The 25,945-nt window shown below is 31.2% G+C and overlaps 1 protein-coding gene across 3 annotated transcripts; it reads left to right on the forward strand.

Annotated features, from left to right (window-relative positions):
- Positions 1 to 8,337: 8,337 nt before the first annotated feature.
- Positions 8,338 to 25,561, forward strand: LOC134232986 (protein Wnt-10a-like). Of its 3 annotated transcripts, none has more exons than XM_062714981.1 (6): positions 8,338 to 8,777; positions 18,120 to 18,489; positions 20,396 to 20,661; positions 23,038 to 23,303; positions 24,312 to 24,452; positions 24,790 to 25,561. In XM_062714981.1, exons 2-6 carry the CDS (start codon positions 18,314 to 18,316, stop codon positions 25,102 to 25,104), a joined length of 1,164 nt encoding a protein of 387 aa, XP_062570965.1. In that variant the 5' UTR covers positions 8,338 to 8,777; positions 18,120 to 18,313; the 3' UTR covers positions 25,105 to 25,561. The 3 variants fall into 3 exon arrangements, with proteins under 3 accessions (XP_062570965.1, XP_062570962.1, XP_062570964.1); XM_062714978.1 differs by having other exon boundaries at positions 8,339 to 8,777; positions 24,312 to 24,458; XM_062714980.1 differs by lacking the exon at positions 8,338 to 8,777 and having other exon boundaries at positions 18,017 to 18,489; positions 24,312 to 24,458.
- The last annotated feature ends 384 nt before the right edge of the window (positions 25,562 to 25,945 follow it).

Here is a 25,945-nt window from a genome sequence, read left to right on the forward strand (position 1 = left end):
AAAACAAAGCAGAAAGTGTGCTGACTTATAACAGGATATCTCACAAAGTAGGGTTCCCCCTGATGGAAAGAGTGAAGAAAACGAAATTTAATTGATCTCAATGAATCTCAAACAATATAAAATTGTGAAGAGGGTATAAACAAGGACACCTGACCCCAGGATCATGAAACAGACTTAGACTTAAGTCAGTTTTTCAAACTGCTGTAAGACATTTATTATTTACTGAATCAATCTCTAATTTTGCAGATAACAACTCTTCTATTAAAAAATTTGTAAAAAAGTTTGATTTCGGTCTGTTTCACTCTGGCAATGTTTTAGTACAAACAGAAAGATTTTGACTTAAGCTTAAGATGTTTCATGATCCTGGGACCTGGAAACTCCAGAGATGGGACCATGTGCCAAGGAAGAGTAAGCATCCCCTGTTGACCGGTCAAACCCGCCGTGATTTCTATGTCTCAATAATGAACAGAATTAAACTGTTTACTGTTTAGGCAAGTACTTGTACATGAAGTTTTGTGCACTATTTTTTTAAACAATGTACTTAGAATAAAAATTATAAATGTAAGTGGTGAAATGCATTGATTGTAAATTTTAAGACCTACATTCTAGTCTGAAATTTGTATTTATTAACAAATACGACTTCTAACCAAAAAAAAGATTAAAATAAAAGTGAAAGGGTACAGTAAACTACTCATTACAAAACACATAAAATAAAATTGAAAGGGTATTCAAGAAATACAAGAATTTGAAGCTCGACAAAGAGAATTTAGACTCTCTCTCTTTGAATACATTGAGGTACCAGTTTCAATGAACTTTAGTATATTACGATAAGACAAACAAAACAACCTGATATATTATGAAAAGTGATACGATGTCAAATATTTATGAGTTTTGAGCGTGGTTTTATCAAGCTCCGCCAGCCAGGTAAAAGGACATTTGAATTGATAAAGTTGCTCGTCATTTGCAGTAAACGTTGAAGATTGACAATAGATTCCAAAGGACTACTTAAAGGAAGAAACTCTTCGCATTTTCTACAAATAAAATTAAAACTTTAAAATTTGATTGTATCAAACATAACAATTTGTGATATTCGTACTTATAAATATTTATAACTATTAACTAATACTGTGAACTCAGTTCGAGTTCTAATCTTGGGGAAACGATTCATTCTGGGTTTTGAATAAATATCAGATAAAGATGTGCTTTTAATTATTTGGTAGAGTCACTCAAAATATAATTAAATAAATTGTGAGGAGATTTTTGTGCACTTTGGTGTAGAGATATCGATATTTTCCCGTAAATTTGAAAAGATATGAAGGTAAAGTTTATATCATTACGTTGTTCATGAAAAAGATTACCCATCCTTGGAATTTCATACAAAAAATAGAGATTAACAAACATCTAAAGAAATAATATATTTGAAAGTATTCAAATTAAATTGTTTTCAAATACTTTTGAGAAGAAATACGCCAAGCCAATTTATGCTCAATTTAGATCTTCCGTATTATCCCGCACGCATCAGTTTCTTACAAGTATTTCAAATATTGCATTTGGATAAAATAATTAGGCAAATTAAACAAAATATACCAATGCCAATTCGGCTAATGTTTCTTTGGTTCTAGATGCCCTATCTTCTCAGGAACTAATTTACCCCCGTCTTTTACTTAATGTTGCTAAATAGATCAGATATCATTCCGCCATCAAGGACATTTTCATCATATCGTTAATTACAAGACTATATTAACGGCAAAATTTATAAGTACATTAGCTCAAATCTTATAACAATTAATTCTTTGGGTATCTAGAATTATTTTGGGATAAGCGGAAAAAATTCGATTTTAGCGAACAAACTAGATGATGCTTAGAATTTCAGAGATGGTTAGTTTTAAGAATCACAAACTAGTATACACTTTTAATTCAAATTGTTTTGAGTTTGACTTGTCTCAGTTTAAGGCTTTGCTGCCTATTAAAAAAAAACGAAAATCATGTGTCCCAAAATAAGGCTATATTTTCATTGTTTTGTGTCATAACATTTTAAAAGCTAAACTAATGTTACAGTACGACAAGTAACTCCGGACACGACATTGTCCATACTTTAAACTACAATTTCTGTGATATCCAAATATAATTTCAGCAATTTGTGGGATTTCCTAGAAGTATATATCGCATGGTCGTACGTTGAACTCACAAACAGCTCATTAAAAAAAAAGGATATGAAATCCTCAATGTCAGAACACCATGACAGAATAGTGGGATTTTTAGTCCAGATCCAGACAACTATCCCACCTTTCTCTCATGGAAGAAAATGTTTCATTGACAGTATCCGTGGGATTAATCCTATCTAAACAAATTTGTGGGAGAAATATCCCTTCTAACCTAAGTGTAACATTTTATTCTATAAACTTAATACATTTCAAAATTTCCATTCTTTAATGGATTATAGTTACATACAGTATACGGAAGCCATTATAGGCCTCTGTTAAACAGTACTACTACCATAATATATTTATACTCTTTCTCAAGGAACTAAACTTAGGTACCGAAAATCTAAAAAAAAAATTCTGATTAAACATTCACATTTTACATATACTTTGTATAATTACTAATGAAATCAACGTAACATATGGCTAAAGAAATAAGAAAAAAACTTACCGCACGCCACAGGATCAGCCTTTTCCTTCTTTGATGCAAATAGATTATTGCTTACAAGACACCGACAAAGAGATTTCGTTATAAAAAAGAGCAAAATTAGGAAACTTCAAATAAACTGGGGGGCTTGAACTCCTAGTCTCTTATTCATCTTAGTAACGGTTGGGTTTTGTTTGCTTATAGCCGATAAAATTTATGAAATTAAATGTTCTTCTGATACAAATAATAGTTCTTGTACTTTTTGGTGATAATTTACTTCTACAAATTTGTTTTAATTAGAACTCTTAAATGATTTAAATGATACTTAAAAAGATCTTAAGTCAAGATCTTGCTTAATTATTTAATCCAATGTCTGAATTTTTGTACATTTTTATCTAGTTTTTAAACGAGCACTTGTGTTCACCAATCATATTAATTTCTAAAGGAGACTCGGTACTTATCCTATGTCTAAATAACTTACCAAATGGTTGTTTTTAATTGCAGATTCTGAATCACTTTTTTTTTGGTAAGACATGAGGGTTATTCGTATGATATTAAGACAATGAGTTTATTTTCCTTTCTAATGGATATATTTTGGTGCTAATTCGCCTATACCATTAATTAACACAAACAATAAATTTAAGGAAGAACTTTTTCAACCGTTTTTCTCAGTGATTCGATGTAAGGATTATCCGGTGCACTCATAAAATCAGATAATAAAATAGTAAATATTAAGTACTTAGTACTGGTGTACCCTTTGTTGATGAGAAAATGATATTTAAAAAAATTAATTTGATTTTTTTCTTATGCAAGTTTGATAAATTGAGACCAGATACAGAAAGATTTCTACTCAAAAGTAAAAATAAAAAAATTCAGAGATATTTTTATAAAGGTATAAAAATAATTCTTGTCGCACACAAAAATATAAATATGATTGTATTCATGATCTTAGCTGTTAAAGTACTAAAGTTATAATAAATTTTTGTTTACATTACTACATTTTGTTATCCTTTCTATCAAATAAGATCTTCAAATTAATTATAGCCTAAGTTCTTTTTCTTTTTTGTTCTTCTTTGAAATTTGTCCTCTTTGAATTATCTCTTTCCTGTGTTATTTTTCATATTGTCTTTTACTAGTGTAAAATTTTCATTGCCAATGTATTCATTAAATTAAAATAATTGAACGACTTAATTACGACAAAGTAAAGTATGTCGTATAATACCGTATTCTATTTAAATACATGTAGGTTTATAATGAATAGTAACTATATTCTCTTTCACTAATTAATAATTTTCAATTCCTAATGTATAACTCTTTTATTCATTGGCAATTGAAATGTATTATTTAGTGAAAAATACAGTTTCTTGTCTACATTACGAGATTTTCATTGAGAAAAACATTGTAATTTTTATTTTGTAGGGATTATGCCGTTACATTATGACTATTGCATATATTCAATTGATAAATAGATAATATGTCATTACTGGCTTTTTTCCCCTTTAATTCCTGACTTTAATTTATAATATTTTCCTTGACCTGGGAAAAAAGCAGGGCGCCCAAAAATATTTAATTGTGTAGTTGGTCATTTTTAGTTTCCATTTGGAATCTTGTTTATATTTATTCAGGAGGTCCTATATATACGAGTAAAGTTCAAGGTTTCTTATAGAATAAATGAATTAAGGTGATTTCATCGTATGTTCAAAATATAATTATCCAAAAATATAATTGTTTGACCTAGATTGAAATTTTGAATGGAATAAACTTAACTATACTCCGTTTTCCTTTTTTTTTTTTTTTAAAGAATTGTTATGTAGTTTTTCTTTGGCAGAAAATACAAAAAGAAGTGTAACATTAACTTTGGGCCCGACATTGACCAGACTTTCCATAACCCTTTTTAATTGTGATGTCCAGAAATAAATTAGAGCACTTGAAGAGATTTCCTAGCATTATCACAGGATTTCATGATGACAATAAGTCCCTTTCTCCCATACATAGCTAAACATGCAATACATCTCACAGAATACAATATTGATATCCCACTCATCATTATTCTGGGATATATTCCATGTTTTGCAATTTATGGGAGAAGACGACTCATTGTCAATATCCGTAGGATTTAACCCATTGGAACAAACGAGGGAGTAAAATTTTCATTGGGAAAATATCCCATCTGCCTTTTTTCTCCCATGGTAGAAAAAGCGGACTTAAAGTTATTATGAAGACTTAAAATCCTACCATTCTCCCATGAGATGTCATGATCTTTTCTATACATGAATGATCACTCTAAAAAAAGTTTTACTTGTTGTTTTTAAAATAAGATATTAGATTGAGAAAAACTAGTAATTATTAGTAATCCATTTAGTCAGAATAGCAAGTAAATGACTATCATGGTTAGTAATTGTAAACATAATTAGTAATAAGGATGAATTCATTTACTTATAAAATGTTTTACTAAATATCAATAGAGTTACTTAAATTATAGGAATTGTATTACTTTAAGTTAGTAAATGAACTACTCATTTTTGTTAAATTATTATTACTTAATTCAGAGATAATATGCTTTCTTTTTACTAAATTTTATGAATTATTACTAAGTAAATGTAATTCTGAAATTAATTAAAATCTAGAATATTATTACTTAAAAGAATACTAAGTAAATTAAATACTTATCATATTTACTAAAATCGACATTATTTACTAGAAACACTGCAAGGTACCGACCCTCTGACATGTGAGTACTACTCACAGATTTCTTTATCAGAGTTCCCTAATTGGGCCCTCTGAATGGTGAAATAGAAGAAATCTACTTATGATGGAAACAATTATACTTTCCATTTCTTTTGCCAATTTCTTTGTAACTGTTTTATTATATATAACAATAAAACATTTGATTCCAACTTCGAAAGCCTAAAAATTGAATAAGTTGTATTTTTTTAAGGACCATTTTAAAAATGGTTAAACATTTCAAGTACTTAATATCGCACTTTTATTAGTGTGACTTTTTTTTCACATGAAGGTATATTTAGATGAAAGATAACTCCTCCTCACAGACAATTAGTGATAAGACTACCATATTTAAGTAATTACTGATCTGAATTCTCCTTGATTTAGTAAATAAATTTTTGTTTTAAGTAAATCAATTAAATACAATTCAAACATGCAAGATGTGTTTGTGAAACACCTATGCCACTGTATGGCAACATAGCAAAGGTTAAACTTTTCTTAAATGCAAATTTAATTATTGGGATTTCTTGATATCTCCAAGGTCAAAAGGTCAAGGTTATTGGTATCTAATGAAAGGTCTTGCTACAAAAAAATACATATGTGAAATATGGAAACACTTGCCTCAACCCTTCAGAAGTTATGGTCAAGGTTGCCAATTTTGAAATGTAGGTCAAACTCCAAGGTCAAGGACAAAGGGACAGAGTTGGTGGTACCCAAAGAAAGGTCTTGTCACAAGGATGAACTATGTTAAGTATGAATGCACTAACCCCAATCCTTTTAAAGTTACAGTCAAGGTTTGCTTTTTAAAAGTGGGTCAAACTCCAAGGTCAAGGTCAAAGTTCTTGGTATCCTATAAATGGTCTTCTTAAAATGATTACATATATGTAAGTATGAAAGCACATTTCCTTACCGTTAAAAAGTAATGGCCAAGGTTAAAGTTTTTTCCCAAGGATGGAAATCTCCAGGGTCAAGGTCAAAATTTCATAGTTGTTGGTATTCAATGAAAGTTCTTTCAACAAAAAATATACATGTGAAGTATAAATGTCCTGGTATTTACTGTTTAAAAGATTTGGATAAAGAATAAGTTTGAATTTTTTGTGTATAAGGTCTTGTCACAAGGAATACACGTACGAAATATGAAAGTTATAGCTCCACTAAATCAAAAGTTATGGGCAAGGTTAAAGTTTCTGCGGATAAACAGAGAATCAGAGAGACAGCTAGACAGACAGACGGAAACGACAAAAACTATATACATGTACCCCCGAAACTTCGTTTACGGGGGCATTAAAATATTAATTATATAGTAAATAGTGGTAAAATGTAATTATTAAAGACCAAGTAAAGTTATTACTTATATACACAAATTTAAGTAAATATAAATTACTAAGTAAAACTTTTCAGTGTGTAAGTAAAACATTTTTTTAAAATACAAAAATCAAGTAAAACATTTGAATCTAGTAATTGACATATATTTCAGTAATTGATTTTAAATTTTAAGTAAATGCTTAGTAATTATCTATTACTTATCTTTGTATTTTCAAGTAAAAATTGACTACTAAGTAAAACTTTTTTAAGAGTGATATTATTTGCACTAAATTGTATTTTTGTGTAAATTAAACAATATGCACAGCTGTAATCAAATGATTACACGCACATAACAAATTGTCAGGTGAAATAGTTTCTTACATTGAGATTTTTCTCCAATGAATTTGTTCAAATGGGATAAATACCCTGGATTTTGACAATGAAACATGTTTTTCCATGGAAGAAAGTTTGGATACTTGTCTGGACTAAAAATCCTACCATGGGATTCTAAAGTTTAGGACTTTCTACCTTTTTAAAAAGAGATGCTTGTGAATTTAACATGAGACCCTTTGACGCTGCTGAGAAATTCAATCAATTGCTACAATACTTAATATCTGAACATCACAGATATGAAAGTAAAAAGTCTGGACAATGTCGTGTTCAGAGTCAAATGTCGCATTGTTTTTAAGAGTTACAAGTGATGTATGTACTTAATGTAAAGTCACATGAATATGTCCTAATAATTCAATTAACCATTATTATGCAATATGAATTAATATCTATACATCTCTTCAAACCAAATGTTTCCATGAAATTATAAATTTCTGTTTTCTTTAAATTTCTCGGTTTTCTTGTAAAATATGAAAACAAATTAAAAACTTACTCGAAGTTCGAAAACTACAATATTCCAGTACAAGTGCAAATTAAACTTAACATTCACAGTCTTTTTTCACCATGTGAAAATACCTTTGTTAAGCAGTTCAATTTTATTATTTATTGACAATTCAAAATTCTTTTAAAGACTACTCTTTATAGAAGTAGCTAAATATATTTTAAATATCGTGATAAGAAATATTGTTTTTCCTCGATGTTAATCCTTGTTTTACGGTAGGTTACTTAATTTCAAACTTAAGTAATAATATGGATTTAAAGACTCCAAGAGCAAAGAAAGATAATTCAATATGCACACGTCTTGCATATTGACCCAACAACCAAAAATTTATGTTTATCTTTTATGTAACTGTAAGAATCGGAATAATTGTAGCTGTCATTTAACTATTTGTAAAGATCAAAATATTACATATCTTTTCTATTAGTACCTTTGAAATAAGATGAAAATCACACAAAAACCTTTACAAGAATTAAATTGATAACTTTTACGTCTTTAATCAAACGAAAGTTTTACGATTGAATTGCGATTAAAATTTGATTGATCATTCAACCATATTACTAATGAATAAAAAAAAGTTTCTGGAACAAAAGTCAAATTTGTCCCCAAAAAGTTTTTTTTTTCAAATCAAAGGATCAAAATAGTGTAATTAAGAAAAGTATAAGAGAATCAACGTAAAGTTTATATCTCAATATCCTTGTATAGCCATAATGCCTTTAAAAGACGTAAGGAAGCATATCAGTGTCGCAAATCTCTCTCGGACAGTCGAAATCCCCTCCTTCTCCCAATACCCCATTTATCTACACAAAGATACGGAATAATTTGAATTCTTTTCTAATTTACTGACAACTACCCGTGATAATTTACCGCCGGATTTGCAATATTTAAACAGAATTTAAGCTTTTGGGGCCGATCCATGTTTGTCGAAAGATTTTGAAACAAATGATAACGCCGACTGCCCGCCTCAATTTGTGACGATCTTTCTTTGTTGCCCGAGGATCAAGGATAATTCTGAACAAGATCTCTGGAACGTTTTAGAGGAGTCCGTTGTATTTACATTTTACCCCGAGTACAATTGACTGCGACAAGCATTTTGAGCACTCTGACCCTCAGAAAGACGGTGATCTATCAACAAAATAGAGAAGTCTTCATTTGTGAGAACCGTAACCAACTCCTTGGATTAGACTGAATGATGTCGGTTTAGTAGATGGGTCAATTTCACACGTTCTAGGTAGGTGATCTGTCTTTTTTCCTTTAATTTATTGTACCTGCCTTTTAAGAATTTTTATTGAAGAACACAAGATTACAAGTCGCAGACAAGCAATTCAAAACATCAAAGCATGCATCATTATTATGTTAAGACTTTTAGTTAAATTGCAAAAACCCCATAGATAATATAGAATGGTTCAGTATGTAATATGCTGAACATCAAAAAACAAACAGCATAGGCATGTTTTGATTAACAAGCAATTAAACATTTTTTAATGTTCATTTTTAAAGTAAAAGTTATAGGAAAATAAATTTCTGGTTTGTTTATGACCTAAGCTACTGCAATAGGTCTATATTGCAATTGTATTGACGTATTGCGATCTTCCTGGATTTAAAAATCACCTTACATGTCGTAAATTACAAATAGGGTATCAATATTTAAAAGCCTCAAGTAAAACCGCAATATTTCTTTAATTTTTCAGAATTGAAAAATCAGTGGTTGGCAGCTATTTTTGCCCTGTATAAAGTCTGATTAATATTATTTTGATTTGATAAATTTCAAAATGTGAATTACTTTGTCCCAAATTTTCAAAAATGAATATTTTCTGTTTTCTTTTTATTTATTTTCAAGATCTGTATGCTATGATACTTAGTCATTATCTAAGACCGTCAATATCTCTCATTTTTTCTGCAAAGATGGAAAATATATAAACTGAGAGACAGCACAATGCAATGTTAAATTTGCAAATTTTCCTTGAAAAGGTTCAGTGAATTAAAGACTATATTACTATATTTAAAGACTAAATTATATTTTATTACTATATTTAAAGACTAATTTACAATATTTTTACTGTGGTTTTTTTTCATACAAATAAGCATATTTTTTTGAATACTAATTACATTCTGGTTCAGCTCCAAGAAATATAGCTTCAAGTATGTATGCCCGCGAGATTCAGTTGTTCCCGATTTGTATAAAATGCCATTTTTCGAAAGCCAAAACAAGAAAATAAATTACTAAAAACGAATAGGCAACACAATAAAATGTTTGATTTGGGCTACTTGTCTTGGACTGGTCATTTTTTAAAGCCTACTCAATATGGTAATGCAGGAAATACTTGGTCTTGGTTGAATATAGGTCAGAGCTACTTTGCCTGGATATAACGAAGCTGTGTGACTAGGGAAGAAAATGATAACAGACAATGGCTCTAGGCATCCAGACGACTCCGCCAGCTATAAAGTTTGACCAATCACAGCCAAACAATGACAACTAGAAATTTACGATGTTTTCGTAGATTAATGAATCACTAGCAGGCACTTAAAGATGGGCTTAATCTAAATTAAAGAACTGTTACTAACTAAACGTGAAATTCCTTTCTATTTTGCATGCTTCTTTATTGCATTTGATATGACGTCATAGAGTACAATGTGTATGCGATATGAGAGTTCCGTATATGATACGGATTTGTTTCATTGATATTGTATTCAATAAACCTCTATTTCCGCGGTTTTAGTTGTAAGACTTTGTCGTATATTTGCGATAACATTCAAAGAAGTTCCCAAAAATTGGAGTTTGGCACAATGAAAAAACGATAAGGATTTTTTCGGAAACGAGTATAATTCTTGAAACCAAATATTTTCTTACGTGTATTACAAAATTTCTTGGCACAAAACACAAGATAAATAATTGTTTAGAAGCATTTAATGAGGAACAGGTAAATTTGATTCTCCTGTAGCAGACAGTGGTTTCTTGCATCATAACGGATTCGTAATAATGACTAGCTCTACAAGTGGGTGTTCGCAGCTAATCAGACAGGTATTAGCTTCACCAGATTCTTCCCTTTTATCCTTTCTAAGACATTTCATCAATCACACCAAATCTGCCAAGATTTCTTTCAGAGGAAAAACACAATTGCAGTCCACTAATTATGATTGCCCTCAAATAGGCTACATTTTTGCAAAACTTGAATTTTGCTTTTTGCAGCAGAAAAACTTTTCCAGAAAATCCATTTTCTTTCAGCAATCTTGCCAGAGGAAAAAAGAGATCAAATAAATTATCTCAGAATTAAAGGAAAAGTTTTAAATGGCCCCTTGTTGGACAAACTTGGGTATCAAATTCAAATAATCCAAAAAACAAATTTACTTAGATTCACAAAGAGAACGGGCATCTAAAATTTGACAAACACTCTAGCTAAAGTTTGTAACTTGACTGCACCCTCCCAGGTGATTTTGGAATATCAATTTTGATGTTTTGTCCTGTCTGCTAATTGAAGAGGCTTGTCTTTGTAAACTAACTGTTGAGTTGGCTAATAGTAGACAAGGGTTATGACAATCAATAGAGGGATGCCTGTGATCTAAACGAAACCGACACCGGAATTTTTTTATTTAAACAAACTCCAACATTTCTGTTGATACTGATTTCGAATTTTAATAAATATAATATGGAGATGTCGATGACCTTTTATCCCAACGTTCCGGCATCCAACTTTTACCAAATATCGACTTACCAATTCAACAAGGTTACGTTGCCTAGTTGAATTGAATCACCCTGCTCGGATTCAAAGAAAACTATCAAGTGTTTCCTTAATTGCTTCGTACCCTAATCACTTGCACAATGAAGAGTGTTGCTCGGGAGTCTCAGTATTGGTTCGTGCAAGTCGATGAGGAAATTCGAGATTAAAATATCTAATGTAAATCACCAATGTATATATAGACCTTATGGCCGATGCATACAAAAATAGAACTACAAAACGTTTTTAGTCAGAAAGGCGTATCAATGTACTTGCGAGTAAATAAGGTTTGAATTCCTAAATTATGACGAAAATACTCGGTTAACTAGATAAATAGATGCCATCTGTTAAATCTGATGTACAATTAAAGAATCATTAGTTTAAAAAAGTTTTTGGTTTTGTCCTTTAACATTCAAAAAGAATAAGACGATTAATATTATAATTCTGTCATTAACATAACTTTCAATTATCACTTGTCCATTGGCTCAAGCCCGAAAAAGTTTGGGACTTTATAATGTAATATTTTTTACTATCCTTTTTTTTTTTTAAATTTCTCATATTGGCTGTAAATTTTTGCCTTTGTGCATTTATTTTATTTGCAGGTTTGGGCGCCTAATAATTGATTAATTTCATGAATCATTATTATTAGAGTAAAACAGAAAGGTTAATTTATAAATTTATTTTTGAAACCACCTAAAATAGATGTAAATGTGTGTATTAGCTTTGAAATCACTCTAAGCGTGTTTTAGCTACAGAACCGAAAATATTCATTTTTTTTCTCCCTTGAAATTAAGACCACACAAGATAAAGGAAGAGAAGTATTAAGAGATTTTTTTGTTCCATATAATGCTTCGTTATTTGGGATAATGGGATGAGCAAGGTGATTCATAGTCAATCCATGAATCTTATCTTACCCAGAGATCATTGCGATAATATTCAATAGAAGCCCGATCCCGACCTTTACTGGGTGCACTAAGAGAATTTAAGGTTGTGTCCGCTATTTTCACACACAACTAATTTTATACCAACATATCGATGGAGGTTTATCACCCGGAAAGACGTTCCTGAGAAAAAAAAATATCTAAAGGTTTGAATGGACAAATTCCAACAGTGTATACTGAAAGACAAATTTCCCTTTCTTGGATATTTATTGACATATGAAGACAAAAACTAATTATAAAATTTGTTAAGGGACATACATTTTTAATGAAAATTACAGAAAAAAAGTCATAAGTCAATGCTATTTGAAGAACTTTAACGCTCGATCAAATATTTTTCGATAACTTCCACTTTCTTCAAATAAAATATACAATTAAATTTACACATTTTTCTTAAAGATTTACAGAAAAAAAAATAACGATAATAAAGAGACCTCGAATATTTTTTTTTTTTACTTTTTCGGAAGAGTCAAATATTGAAAATAGGAAATATTAAATTGTTTCTTTGAAAAATGATTGTGGTTGATTTAAAAAAAAAATAATAACGATACCAGAAGTCTCTGTCGAGACTGTAGCTCTACTGGTTTGTACTTAGCATTTTAAAGGAATTTCACAGAAAATTCTATTTTTAGTAACCATGGCAACACTGTTCATTGAAATCAAAAACCGATGCACTATTCTATGTATCTTAGTGTAGTCTACTTGTGTGCCAAGTTATATTGAAATCAGACCAAAACTGTAGGAGGAGTAGCGTTTTAAAGGAATTTCACAGAAAATTCTATTTTTAGTAACCATGGCAACACCGTTCATTGAAATCAAAAATAGATGCACAGAATTACGTATCTTAGAGTAGTTAACTTGTGTGCCAAGTTATATTGAAATCAGACCAAAACTGTAGGAGGAGTAGCGTTTTAAAGGAATTTCACAGAAAATTCTATTTTTAGTAACCATGGCAACACCGTTCATTGAAATCAAAAACCGATGCACTATTCTATGTATCTTAGTGTAGTCTACTTGTGTGTCAAGTTATATTGAAATCAGACAAAAACTGTAGAAGGAGTAGCGTTTGAAAGGAATTTCACAGAAAATTCTATTTTTAGTAACCATGGCAACACCATTCATTGAAATCAAAAACCGATGCACTATTCTATGTATCTTAGTGTAGTCTACTTGTGTGCCAAGTTATATTGAAATCAGACAAAAACTGTAGAAGGAGTAGCGTTTCAAAGGAATTTCACAGAAAATTCTATTTTTAGTAACAATGGCAACACCGTTCAACGAAATTAAAAACCGATGCACTATTCTATGTATCTTAGTGTAGTCTACTTGTGTGCCAAGTTATATTGAAATCAGACCAAAACTGTAGAAGGAGTAGCATTTTAAAGGAATTTCAGAGAAAATTCTAATTTTAGTAACCATGGCAACACCGTTCATTGAAATTAAAAACCGATGCACTATTCTATGTATCTTACTGTAGTCTACTTGTGTGCCAAGTTATATTGAAATCAGACCAAAACTGTAGAAGGAGTAGCATTTTAAAGGAATTTCAGAGAAAATTCTATTTTTAGTAACCATGGCAACACCGTTCATCGAAATTAAAAACCGATGCACTATTCTATGTATTTTAGTGTAGTCTACTTGTGTGCCAAGTTATATTGAAATCAGACAAAAACTGTAGAAGGAGTAGCGTTTGAAAGGAATTTCACAGAAAATTCTATTTTTAGTAACCATGGCAACACCATTCATTGAAATCAAAAACCGATGCACTATTCTATGTATCTTAGTGTAGTCTACTTGTGTGCCAAGTTATATTGAAATCAGACAAAAACTGTAGAAGGAGTAGCGTTTCAAAGGAATTTCACAGAAAATTCTATTTTTAGTAACAATGGCAACACCGTTCAACGAAATTAAAAACCGATGCACTATTCTATGTATCTTAGTGTAGTCTAATTGTGTGCCAAGTTATATTGAAATCAGACCAAAACTGTAGAAGGAGTAGCATTTTAAAGGAATTTCAGAGAAAATTCTATTTTTAGTAACCATGGCAACACCGTTCATTGAAATTAAAAACCGATGCACTATTCTATGTATCTTACTGTAGTCTACTTGTGTGCCAAGTTATATTGAAATCAGACCAAAACTGTAGAAGGAGTAGCATTTTAAAGGAATTTCATAGAAAATTCTATTTTTAGTAACCATGGCAACACCGTTCATCGAAATTAAAAACCGATGCACTATTCTATGTATTTTAGTGTAGTCTACTTGTATGCCAAGTTATATTGAAATCAGTCCAAAACTGTAGGAGGAGTAGCGTTTTGAAAAATTGTTTACAGACAGACGGACAGACAGACGGACAGACAGACAGACAGACAGACAGACGGACGGACGCCGGACGCATTACTATCGCATAAGCTCTTCTGGTCTCTGACCAGTAGAGCTAATAAAGAGACCGAGAGTAATTTTTTTTTTACTTTTTCGGAAGAGTCAAATATTGGAAATAGGAAATATTAACTTGTTTCTTTAAAAAATGATTTTGGTTGATTTAAAAAAAATGAAACTTTAAGTGTCCGCCTCACAGTAGGTAACACTTAGATTTCCGTTTCATTGCGTGTTGTATTTACGGTCTCACAAAATATTACATTAACTTATATCAGCCGCAAGAAAAAACTGATACTAAGACTCAAAAGGATTTTTAGAAAAAAAATGTTTGTAAATTTGCCATTTATCATGGCTTAAATAGATGTCACAACAAAACACGCTAGATCGGAATACACACCCCTTTTTTCGAGCTTATCGTTTCATGTGGTTTATTTAATTCTATGATCTCGGGTGTTCTTTTAAGAATAAAAGTTTAAATCAGATGCAAGCACAATGTAATCTTGCTGTGAATTCATCATTGAGATATGCAGTCTCAATAAATTCAACAGACCAGAAATTTCACACTTGAGAATACCCTGTAATTTTTACTAACAAGGTAATGATGCTAGTGGTTTTTCGACAGGATTAAATACACGTTTAAACCAATTCCAAAAGAGTATGTTGTCAAAATCTTTCATCATTATGACATCACATTGTGCAACGAGGCAGAAGGTTTCCTTCACATATTCTGAAGAAAAATTCTACATTCCGTTGAGTCTTGTCTTAAAAAAAGTCTAATCAATAATACCAGTACATTAACCTTAAGTATGTTGAAATTTTAACCTTTGGTATGCTACAATCTGAATTTATCTGTACTATTGCAATGAAAAGGTTAAATGAACAGACAACTGTATTGTCATTCTAACTCATCATTTAAATCACTTTTATTGTTTAAAAACTAGAAGGTGTAAATAGGTTGTGTGTTTAAAGAAATAAACTCGACCCTCTGCTATTGTTTATCATTATTTCAAGATTAATATCGGTTTTTAACAGGTGCTCTTTTCTTGTCGTTCCCAGAGGTATGCCAAGGACCATATAAACACATTCACAAAATATTGTTCATATCCTTCAATATTGAGATCATTTGAGTAAGTGTTCATGCAAGTTCATGTAGTCTTGAAATTATAAGCAAGGTGATTTGTATTCCAATAGACTGAATCTAAAGAAAATGGCCAAGTTTTTCTAAAGTTTAATTTATTCTTTTACAATTTCAAAAATAAAAATGAAAAGAAACAAATAAAATAAAACCAATAATAAAAAAACAAATCTAATTCATAAATAAATAAACAAAGCAAACAAGCAAGGACTATATTGCGTTCCTGTTACTGAGAATTTAAGGCGCCATAATTTCCTCCATCGGGAAAACGTGCTATATCTTTTTCCATGCCATTCAAAACACACCCCCGTGTCTGTTTTAGTATTATTTTCTTCTGTTTGTAGTGATACAGTATCAAACGGAATAAATGAGTGAAAGTTCGTTTGTTGGTGCAGCGAGTATATAATAAATTTGTGGAGTGTGATTAGGAGCAAACTAGTACAAGAGCGAAAAGCTTTCATCGCAACGCACGTGTTTGCAACATGCGCGCGTTCTGGGGTTTCATCAAATAAATGTGTACTTCTTATTTCCGATTTTAATGGTAAACATACTCTGATTACAATCTAAGCCATACAAGCTTGGAAGAAAACACAAAACCAAAAGATAAATTTATGTAGCATTATATACTTTGAAGGTTTTCTTGTTTGAGCTGTGTTTGTTGAAAGTTTAACAAAACTGTTACATCCCGATCTCAGGAACATAGTTATGTAATTTAGAAAATCTTCGAAAGAATTTAACGTCCGTAGTATAATCTTTCTTCTAAAAAACCCCAAAATAAGCCACTCAGCTACTAGGAAAATGAACAAAATGCTTACGAAATCGCTTTTCCCGCATTTGACTATTTTTTGATTGTTGACATTACGGCATATATATCCTATTATTCTTTCTACAATCCGTTTATTTCTTGATCTTTTCACTTGTTTTTCCTTTTCATGAAGTATAAAGTTTGATATAAATTGGGATAAAAAGTGTCAATCCGTGAAGTGACAAGAATTCGTGTTTCGCTAATATTAATAAACCCCTTTGAGACTTTTAATTTATCCCGTCCCCTTTCTGTTCATGGCTTCTTGATTTCTTTGCTTGTCATTAGTAACGAAAAGGGAGGTATAACAGATGATTAAACCGTGAAAGACCATCATGAAATGTTGCCCTTCTTCCCCTCCCCGAAAACGTTTATTAGAAATGATTTTCTAGCAAAAGTTCGTAAAACTGAAGGCAGCGGTAAGTTTTCAGCATGCATTATTATTTTTTAAAACTAATTTATATTTTATGTGAGAAATTGACAACCTTTATAGTGTTAAACTAAATGAATTTTGATAAAAAATTAAGCGACTTCCTTTTTATTATCAATTACACAATTCTGAATTATTTTTTTTCTGTTTAAATCGATGGCCTGCAAGTAATCTTTCAACATGTTCAATTTTTCCGTCTAAATTGAATTTGATTTTGAATTAAAATATCAACGATTGAAATTCATTTTTTTTCTTTAAACTTCTTAAAACTAAATTATATGCTAAGGGAAAAACGCAAAATTTAGATAAGATTAAGCATCAAATACTTGAGTTAATTTTAAATAATTGGCTGCTGTTTCATATCTGAAGAAAACCTCAAGGTCGTTATGGGTTATATCGATTATTTCTCCCGAAAATTTCAAGTACCCTCTTTTATGTTTTATGATTATAGCAACAACTTCTTCATAGGTGAAATATAGACAAGCATGTCTGGGTTTTTTTCCTCTTATCTTTTTTTTTTTTTTTGGGGATTCATTCTTACAATACAATTTTATATTGAAACATGTACAAGCGATATATTTGAAAATCAATTTTAATCCCATATTATTATAAATATAGAAATATGCATTGATAAAAAAAATGGATGAATCATAATTTAATAGTATATATAACCTTTTACACGACACATAAATATGTTCAAAAGACCAATTGTTATTTAAATTTTTTTGCCCTCAGTTTTATATGTGAAAAAAGGTTTTGATAAAGCTAAAATACCAAAATCACACACTATTTGTTAGTAATGCGTGTGAACTCCAATCTTTAATCCTTTCTGTCTTTTTTTATTTCCTTATTAAATTATACGATAAAACCCCCTTCCAAGATATGGATCAAAAACATCCATATAAAATTGAAATTTATGAGGCAGAAAGGGTAATTTAAATCATTTATATCACAGTTATTTCTGCATAAGTTAAAAGCGATTTTTATTCATATAGTGAACGTTAGACACTAAAGAAAAATTGAAAATATGAAAATAAGTAAATACAAACATTAGAATAGTGAACTATGGCACCATTGATATCGACGTAGTAATCACAGCAGTGCGTGTTTACAACAGAATCGTGGAGGTGTGTGTGTTTCATTCGCTTAGGGTTTTTTTTCTTTCTTCTTCAGATGACCACATCGATGACGAATTTCATTTTGGGATTCAGAAATTCAATGAAGCATGAAGATCATCCACGCATTCATTCCACATAATCCATTTTGTCATGGGCTTGACCAAATTACGGTTCTTTTCTATTCATTATCCAAACTCGTCACAAACGTTTAATTTCTTATGGACGTGGCATTAAGCGTGCATTTTCTGAATGGAAGAACATACCTCAACAGAGAACAATCAACTTCGAACTTCAAATCATTCCAAGACTAAACGACGAATTCGATGGAGAATATTTTTATTCAGAAAAAGCCGAATATTATTGTGTTTCAAAGACATGGTGTTTTTCATTACAGTATTTCTCATATTCACAAGTAGTGTTGTAAGGTATGTATAAATTATAGTATAATAATGAATAATAATTAATTAATTCAATATAAAACACAATTCTATGTTCAAGAAAATATATATTGTCTCAATATTAAATCATTTTAAAATATAGTCATTAATGATACACAGCACTTTTTTCAAGCAGAGCATCAGAATTTTAAGCTGTTAGTTTCGTGTAGTTATGCCATGCCAAAGCATTCGAATTTATAAGCAATTGAATATTGAATGAGACTTTATTTGACATACTTGACTTTGTTGTTTACAGTTTTGAGGGATATTATTATCAAAGATAAAAAAAATAATTTAAATCCTTTGAATTTAAAAATGCTGAATAAATTTAGACATTGCCTGTTTTTTTTCTTCATAGAAACATATTTATATATGTTTTAAGGATATTAAATGTAACAGTTAAACACAATATTAAAATTGTCCTTACATATCAAGAATATTAATTATCACCTACGTGTAAAATGATAACAAACATCTGTGTCCTATAGTATTGGATGTTTTAAAGAAAATAATCTCAAAATGTCCTGATATTTCTCACCTTGCAGGTGATAAATTAAATATATTTCATGACTAAATGTAGTTTTAGAATACACAAATAACACACATGTAACTTTCTGAATCCCAAAAGAATAACAAAATAAATTGAATTAAAAGCAAGTTCCTTAATATGATAAACAGCTGACGAAAATATTTTCTGAAACTTTAAAAATGAAATTGTACCGAAGTTTTACTTTTCTTTGTCATTTTAACGAAATACCGAAGGTCCATATATGTAATGTCGTGGTTTGTTAATTTAGAAGCGTAATTGTACCTGCAATCAAACGGTTTCAAATTGTTAAATGTCTTGTTTGTCTACGATTATGGTTGCGAATCAGCGTTGTTATTATCTGAAGGGCCGTGAAATCTATCATTTCGAACACTAAGAGAACAAATAATGTAGAATGACAAGACGTTCCTTCTATGTTTCATTCACACCGTGGTGCGAAATTCACGAGGTTGTCCAAATGTGTTTAACCACATTAAAGTATTTGTATATCTTAATGATTAATTTACTTTGATTCGATGTTTACCCTAAATAAGGTCGCCTTTCGGATACTCTCGCCTCGGGACATGAGATGTCAATAGACCTTTAAAAATCTTAGTCCCCCCAAAAAAAAATTAGAAAAGGGTGTTTGTTTACTTATCTAAACCAATTTCTTTTCTATTTGGTTTTTCATTAGTTCGTAATTTATTTGCTTAGTAGAAAGTAGGAGGGAAAGAAATAAAAGAAATATATTGAATGGATTTTTGCAATGGTTAATATCAAAGGGAAACCGCGGCCCAACAAGAGCACCTGCGGAAACCCCCCATGTTGAACGGAATTTTGTAGAGTCCCTTCGGTGATCGGGTGTGACCTCTGAGTCCTCTCCTGTTTTTATGACTAACTCACAGTTCAATAGGACATGAGAAATGCCAATCAACTCCTATCATTCTTTGTATAAGATAAATAATGGTTAACATTCCAACAATATTTTGTAACTGCAAGAAAGGACTTTCGATATTTACATTGAAACATACCGTTTTCTTTTTTACATCTTGAACTTGTTAACATGTTAAAATTTTATAAAAAGTAATTTCGTACTCTGTTCTCTATACTTATAAATGTATGATCTACTCTCAACATCCCTCCATAAAACTAAATGCAAAATAAGAAGATACATGTAAATAATAGAGTAATATGTATTACATTTTGTTTTTATACTAAAATAGGTTCTATACAAAGTACATGTATAAAATTATATAAAACCCGTCTCCAAGTACATACGAGTTCTACAATGGTACATGTATTTTATAAATCTAGACAAGATCAAAGACCGATTCTTATTTTCAATGTGCATTAACTTTTTTTAAACAGGGGGATGAGCAACGATATTTTACGATTGAATATACCTCCCAAGGAACCTAAACTAGATCCTAACACCGTCTGTAAGACGTTTCCTGATTTGACGCCAAGACAATACACGCTGTGTAGCATGTACCCTGACGTCACAGCATCCGCCATTCAGGGTATACAAGTTGGCGTACACGAATGTCAGAACCAACTGAAGGACAACAGATGGAATTGCTCTTCGCTGGAGAAGAAAAATAAAAATCCTCATGCAAGTCCACTGTTAAAGAGAGGTATACATTGCAAATGTTTCCAACTAAATTTATGTTTTTGGTACTTACTAACTGTATAGAGACGAGTTTATGGTTAAAAAGGTACCAATGATGTTCAAATGAATTAAATTTTATTCAAGTATGATTTATTTATATAAAGCTTAAGTTGAAATATGGATACCTCGGTAAAGATCTCGCACAAAACCTTCTGTATAGTTGAGCGAAAAATATATTGTTTGTCTCCTCCAATTTTTAAAGAGGTGAATTTCAAGATCAAAGATCAAATATTAAAAATTCCATGCGATCTGTTTAGTCAGACAGTTTAGATAAAATCGTTTACTTGATTTCAGAAATCTAAACTGAAACAACTATAGTGACCATAAATAAATTCTTTAAGATGCTTCACGTGCACACTCATCAGAATTAGCTGTTTTAAGAAAAAAAAATATTTCAGGATAACTGAAACAGAAATTCAGATCAATTTCCCCCAATTCAGATGCACACTGGAAAAATGCAGATAAATGCAAGTTTTTCATCATTCATTTTCATATAAGAAGCTCATTATCTTAAGAATTACGAGTCGTTTTGGTATGGGATGTCATACGTCATGTGCACCTTTAGGTTTGCTTTTCAATGGAAGAGATAATTTCCGTAAAATAGAGATATCCGTACGATATTACTCAACAGAACTCTCGTAAATCTGCCTTAACCATACACTGTGGTATGCTAAGTATACGTTTCTTTTAAAAAGCTGATTTTGTGTAGACCTGTAAAATTATACCCAAAAGAAACATGGTTAAGGTCCATTCAGCAAGGTAAACGTTTTGTAAACGTCTTCTTTCATGGTGATGCAATTAAATGAAATTTACACGCAAAAAATCCAAGGCGTTTGTTTGGAGATACTCGAAAACCTTTGTTCTGCTGCCCTATACTGTTACAAGGAATCAGAATTATAGCAATGTATTCACGGTTTGTCGTCGCATTAGAGACATATTTAGTCTTGTTAGTAATAACAGTTTGTCAGTATTTGGCTGGGGTCGCTTTGATGTTTTTGTGTTGCAGGAAAACTCAGGTAATAGGCTTGACCACAATGACACAGGTGTGTCGGAATCTCAGGCGCTGACAAATAAAACGAAAACGTAAAGCATGTTATTAAACTTGCCCATGAGTAAAGTGTAAATAATAACGATATTTGTTTTCAGCAGGACAGTTCAGTAAAAAAGTTTCTCTATTGTAATCATAATATAATAACGATTGTTTCTTACGTTCATGTTTTGGTGTCTTTGAGATCTGAGGTGTTAAGAAAGAGCTACACCAGTTTTTCGTGTCTCAAAGTGGAACCAACTTATCTGCAGAAAACAAATTAATACAAGAATCGTGATCATAAATATAACAATGAAACAGTCTGGAGCCAAAGCTTTTGTGCGTTTTTCTGCAGTTATTTTCATAACAATTTTTAGAATGTCTTCTTAATTCCTTAAGTGTTTGCCTCTTTGATGTAATATCGAAAATAAACCGCTATCGCTATCGCATGCAATATTTAATGACAGTATCTCCAGTCAATGAAAATCATATATCGGAACATCTAAGGTGCATATCACACTCAATTTTTCCTCATTATTTCAGAATTTATGGCCTATCTATCAGCGCGATGAGAAAAAAAGATAATGCCGTAGTTCGTCTCGAGTTTCTTCCGCTATGTGTTTACGTTTTTCTCCAAGCTTACAACACCAAAACATGGCCTTTTATCCTTTCCAAGTTTGATCTTTCAGGCCTAAACAAAGTCATTTATCTTGATTAAGATATTAGACTATTCCAGACGCATGCTGAAAAGTGTCTTGTATCAAAATTAGCACTATATAATCTGCCGCCCACTTAACCGGTCCAGTTCGATACTACTAGTATAGAATATATGAGAGAGAACTACTAATTCCAGACACGTTTTTCACCAAGTTAGAAGAAATATTTAAAAACAGTTCTCACCTTAACAGGATTAGCAATCTGTCAGGTTACTTAGTTTTCGTTGCGAAAAAGAAGCAAAATTTTCGATTTCCTCATTGTGTGTGAGTTAAAGGATTAATGATAAAGAGCTTTAAAATTTGTTCAGCTGGAAGAGTTAAACTCTACAAAAAGCAAATATCGACCAAACTCTTCTGCCTTAAAAAGGCTGACCCAAAGAATTTGTAAGAACACTGAAAAGAGTGAAGAAATGTAAATTTTACATATCCTCAGACTTAGTCTGTTCAGACACAAGTAGTTAAATAAATACACAGACAATGTAACAAAATAGCATCTATTTGAATGTCCAAATTCCAACGTTGATTGCTGAAAAAAATTTGTAAAGTAAAATTGCAAACAATTACTATACATGTGTCTATCATTTCCCTTTTCCATCAGGTTACCGTGAAACCGCCTTTGCCTACGCCATTTCCGCCGCCGGAGTTGTCCACCAGGTGGCAGTTGCATGTAGTCTGGGAAAACTGAAGTCCTGTGGCTGCGACATGAGTCGACGAGGGAAAGTTAGGAAATGGGAATGGGGAGGATGCAGCCACAATGTTGACTTCGGTGAACAGTTTTCTAAGAAGTTTCTGGATTCTAAAGAAAAACGCTCCAAAGACATACATGCCAAAATTAATTTACACAACAACAGAGCTGGAAGATTGGTAATTATAATAAATTTTCTTTTCATATTGGAAATATATTCATAGAGTTTTTATTCATACCAGAGCTATAAGCTTTCAAAATGCAGGCTTAACGCTTTAGATGAAGTCTGCTTTCCCTTAACAAATACTATAGTATACGGGATGCGGTATGGAAAATGTAATTCAACAGTTCCCTGCTTTCTCTCTGCAGTTACTACTGTTGGTTTATACATAATGAATTATACATATTAGTGTTATCAATATTTAAATATGTAACTATGGGATCGGACTTTTAAAAAAAAAGTTTTAAAAAAATTTAACTTTTCTTGAACGAATACCAGTTATCAGTTAATCTGGAAAGTCCCAATAGTGGGCGAAGATGACTTACACATAATACAGTGGAATTTCCAAGTTTATAGTCCATTCTTTTCTGTATGGTACGAAATAAATTATCCTTTTTGTATAGTGAAAGTTAAACGGTTAGATCAAACGCGGGGAAACCCCATAAATCTGACTACTTGAAAATGATACATTTACTTAATTGGTGTATGACTTTCAGTATCATTAGATGTTATAACTTCTAAAGAATAGACGCGTCTACTGATTAGCTTGATTAAGATTTTCATGCAACTTAGTCATATTTGATATTAGTTCTGAGTTATCATTAATTGCTATTAAAAGATATGTGTCATTTACACCTTTGATTAAGTATTAACTTTAGTCAGACGCATCAACGCCACACGCACCGAAAGTTACATGACTAATTGATTAGGAATAATTAATAGACTAAGTGAGGATGGAGTCTTAGAAGAATAATTAAAGTGAACAACGAATGGTTCAAATATTCAACAAATTATAATAATTACACGCATTTTATCTTTGCAATAATTCTGATAGAATAATAACTTAGCAAAAATATATTCAATTGAATTTTATACAATTGATATAATAACAGTATCATTCCTGTTCAATGTATTATGCTCATTCTAATCAATTTAAATATTTCTTTTAATTCACTTTGTCCATTAGGCCGTCATTAGAAACGTCAATAGGAAGTGTAAATGTCATGGAATGTCCGGAAGTTGCGAAATGCAGACCTGTTGGAAAGCAACTCCAGATTTTAAGGAGGTTGGGAATCGTTTAAGGCGGAAGTACAGGTCGGCAAGAAAGGTAAAGGTAAATGTTCTTTGTTGTAAGCCTTTTTAAAATAGATTTTCTTTCAGATTCTTTTACGTAGTTGCAACTTTGTGATTTTTTGGTTTATTTTTATGCAGTTTGTGCTATGCCGTCCTCTTGTTTTACTTTATTTTTTTTTTTGTACACCTATAAAAGAATCTATGTCGGTACTTGCTTATGTTTTACTCCATTACTCGTTCGACATACATGTGGTATCAATCCATTTTTTCATATTACATGAAAAATACACGGGATAACTTATGAATTAAGCTTAAGATGAAAAAAGAATGAAGCGGAAACACTACTTAAACATTTTCATTGTTTCTTTCAGGTTGACGTTCTCAACAAGGTGAAAACACATTATAAGAAAATCAGAAAATATACACGAAAAACTGATCTTCTTTTCTACGAACAATCTCCGAATTATTGTGATCCTAATCCGGAAGTAGATGCGCCAGGGACCTCTGGCAGACTTTGCAATAAGACAAGTTCAGGGGCAGATAATTGTGAAACTTTGTGTTGTGGGCGTGGTTATAACACGCTGAGAGTGAGACGGACAGAAAGGTGCGATTGCAAATTCCACTGGTGTTGTTACGTCGTATGCCAAACCTGTGAATATAATGAGTGGGTCACAGTTTGTAAATAATGATCAATTTTTTTCTTGCATCCATGTTTTGTTTGATTTTTATGTATATACATGTATTTTATACATATTTAATTCAGGTTGTTGTGTGTTATCCACAATAGTCCCTCGTTTTCTATATATACATGTATTGTGTCACTATTTTCGCATCACTTTTCGTTTGTAATACTTCGACAAAGCGCTTCTATATTTGAAGGGAAACTAAAACTATTTATTTTTTATCATTCTCTGCAATCATACACTTGTGTCATGATTGCATTTATTTGTATGTCATCTCTGTTTTTCATTTCAAAAACCATGCATTAAAACGAGGATTTACTTTTATTTTTGCATAATTCACACATTTGATTTGTACTTTCCTCATGTGCTGTGCCGAAGAAAGAATATGTCAATTTTGAAATTTAATGTATTTTTGATCTTTGTACATTTCTACTATAAAACATATGCATATGGAAGTCAGTTCTTTACGTGAAAAAAATTATTAAAAATAAATTTTGGAGTTCTATAAACTTTCTTAACTTTATTGTAACACAAAGTTATTTTCCCCAGAGCTTTAAAATTAATTCAAAACGGGTAAGTTAAAAGGTAATTTTCTTTAACCAATGCTAATGGTACGGTACCTGAAAAGGAGAAAACTCCAACAAGAGGCCCATAGGGCACATCGCTCACCTGAGCATACTGGCTAGAAAAAGGCATTGAAAAGTAGGGCTTAAATTTTAAACTATTTAAAAATACTTCCAACTTCCATATCGAAAGCAATGTCTTTACTGTTCTTAAAAGTTTTTTTCCCCTATACATTCCTTTGTAAAAATTTTATCCCCACTGTGGCCCCTCCCCACCCCTG

This window comes from Saccostrea cucullata, unplaced genomic scaffold (genome assembly GCF_032062105.1).
Source record: "Saccostrea cucullata isolate Sc308-1 unplaced genomic scaffold, CSIRO_AGI_Scuc_v1 ctg56, whole genome shotgun sequence".
Lineage (NCBI taxonomy): Eukaryota > Metazoa > Mollusca > Bivalvia > Ostreida > Ostreidae > Saccostrea > Saccostrea cuccullata.

Coding starts and splice junctions, on each gene's coding strand:
- LOC134232986 (XM_062714978.1), top strand. CDS start 18,314: ATGGAAGAACATACCTCAACAGAGAACAATCAACTTCGAACTTCAAAT. Junction 18,490..20,395: donor TTCACAAGTAGTGTTGTAAG/GTATGTATAAAT, acceptor TTTTTTAAACAG/GGGGATGAGCAACGATATTT. Junction 23,304..24,311: donor ACAACAGAGCTGGAAGATTG/GTAATTATAATA, acceptor TTTGTCCATTAG/GCCGTCATTAGAAACGTCAA.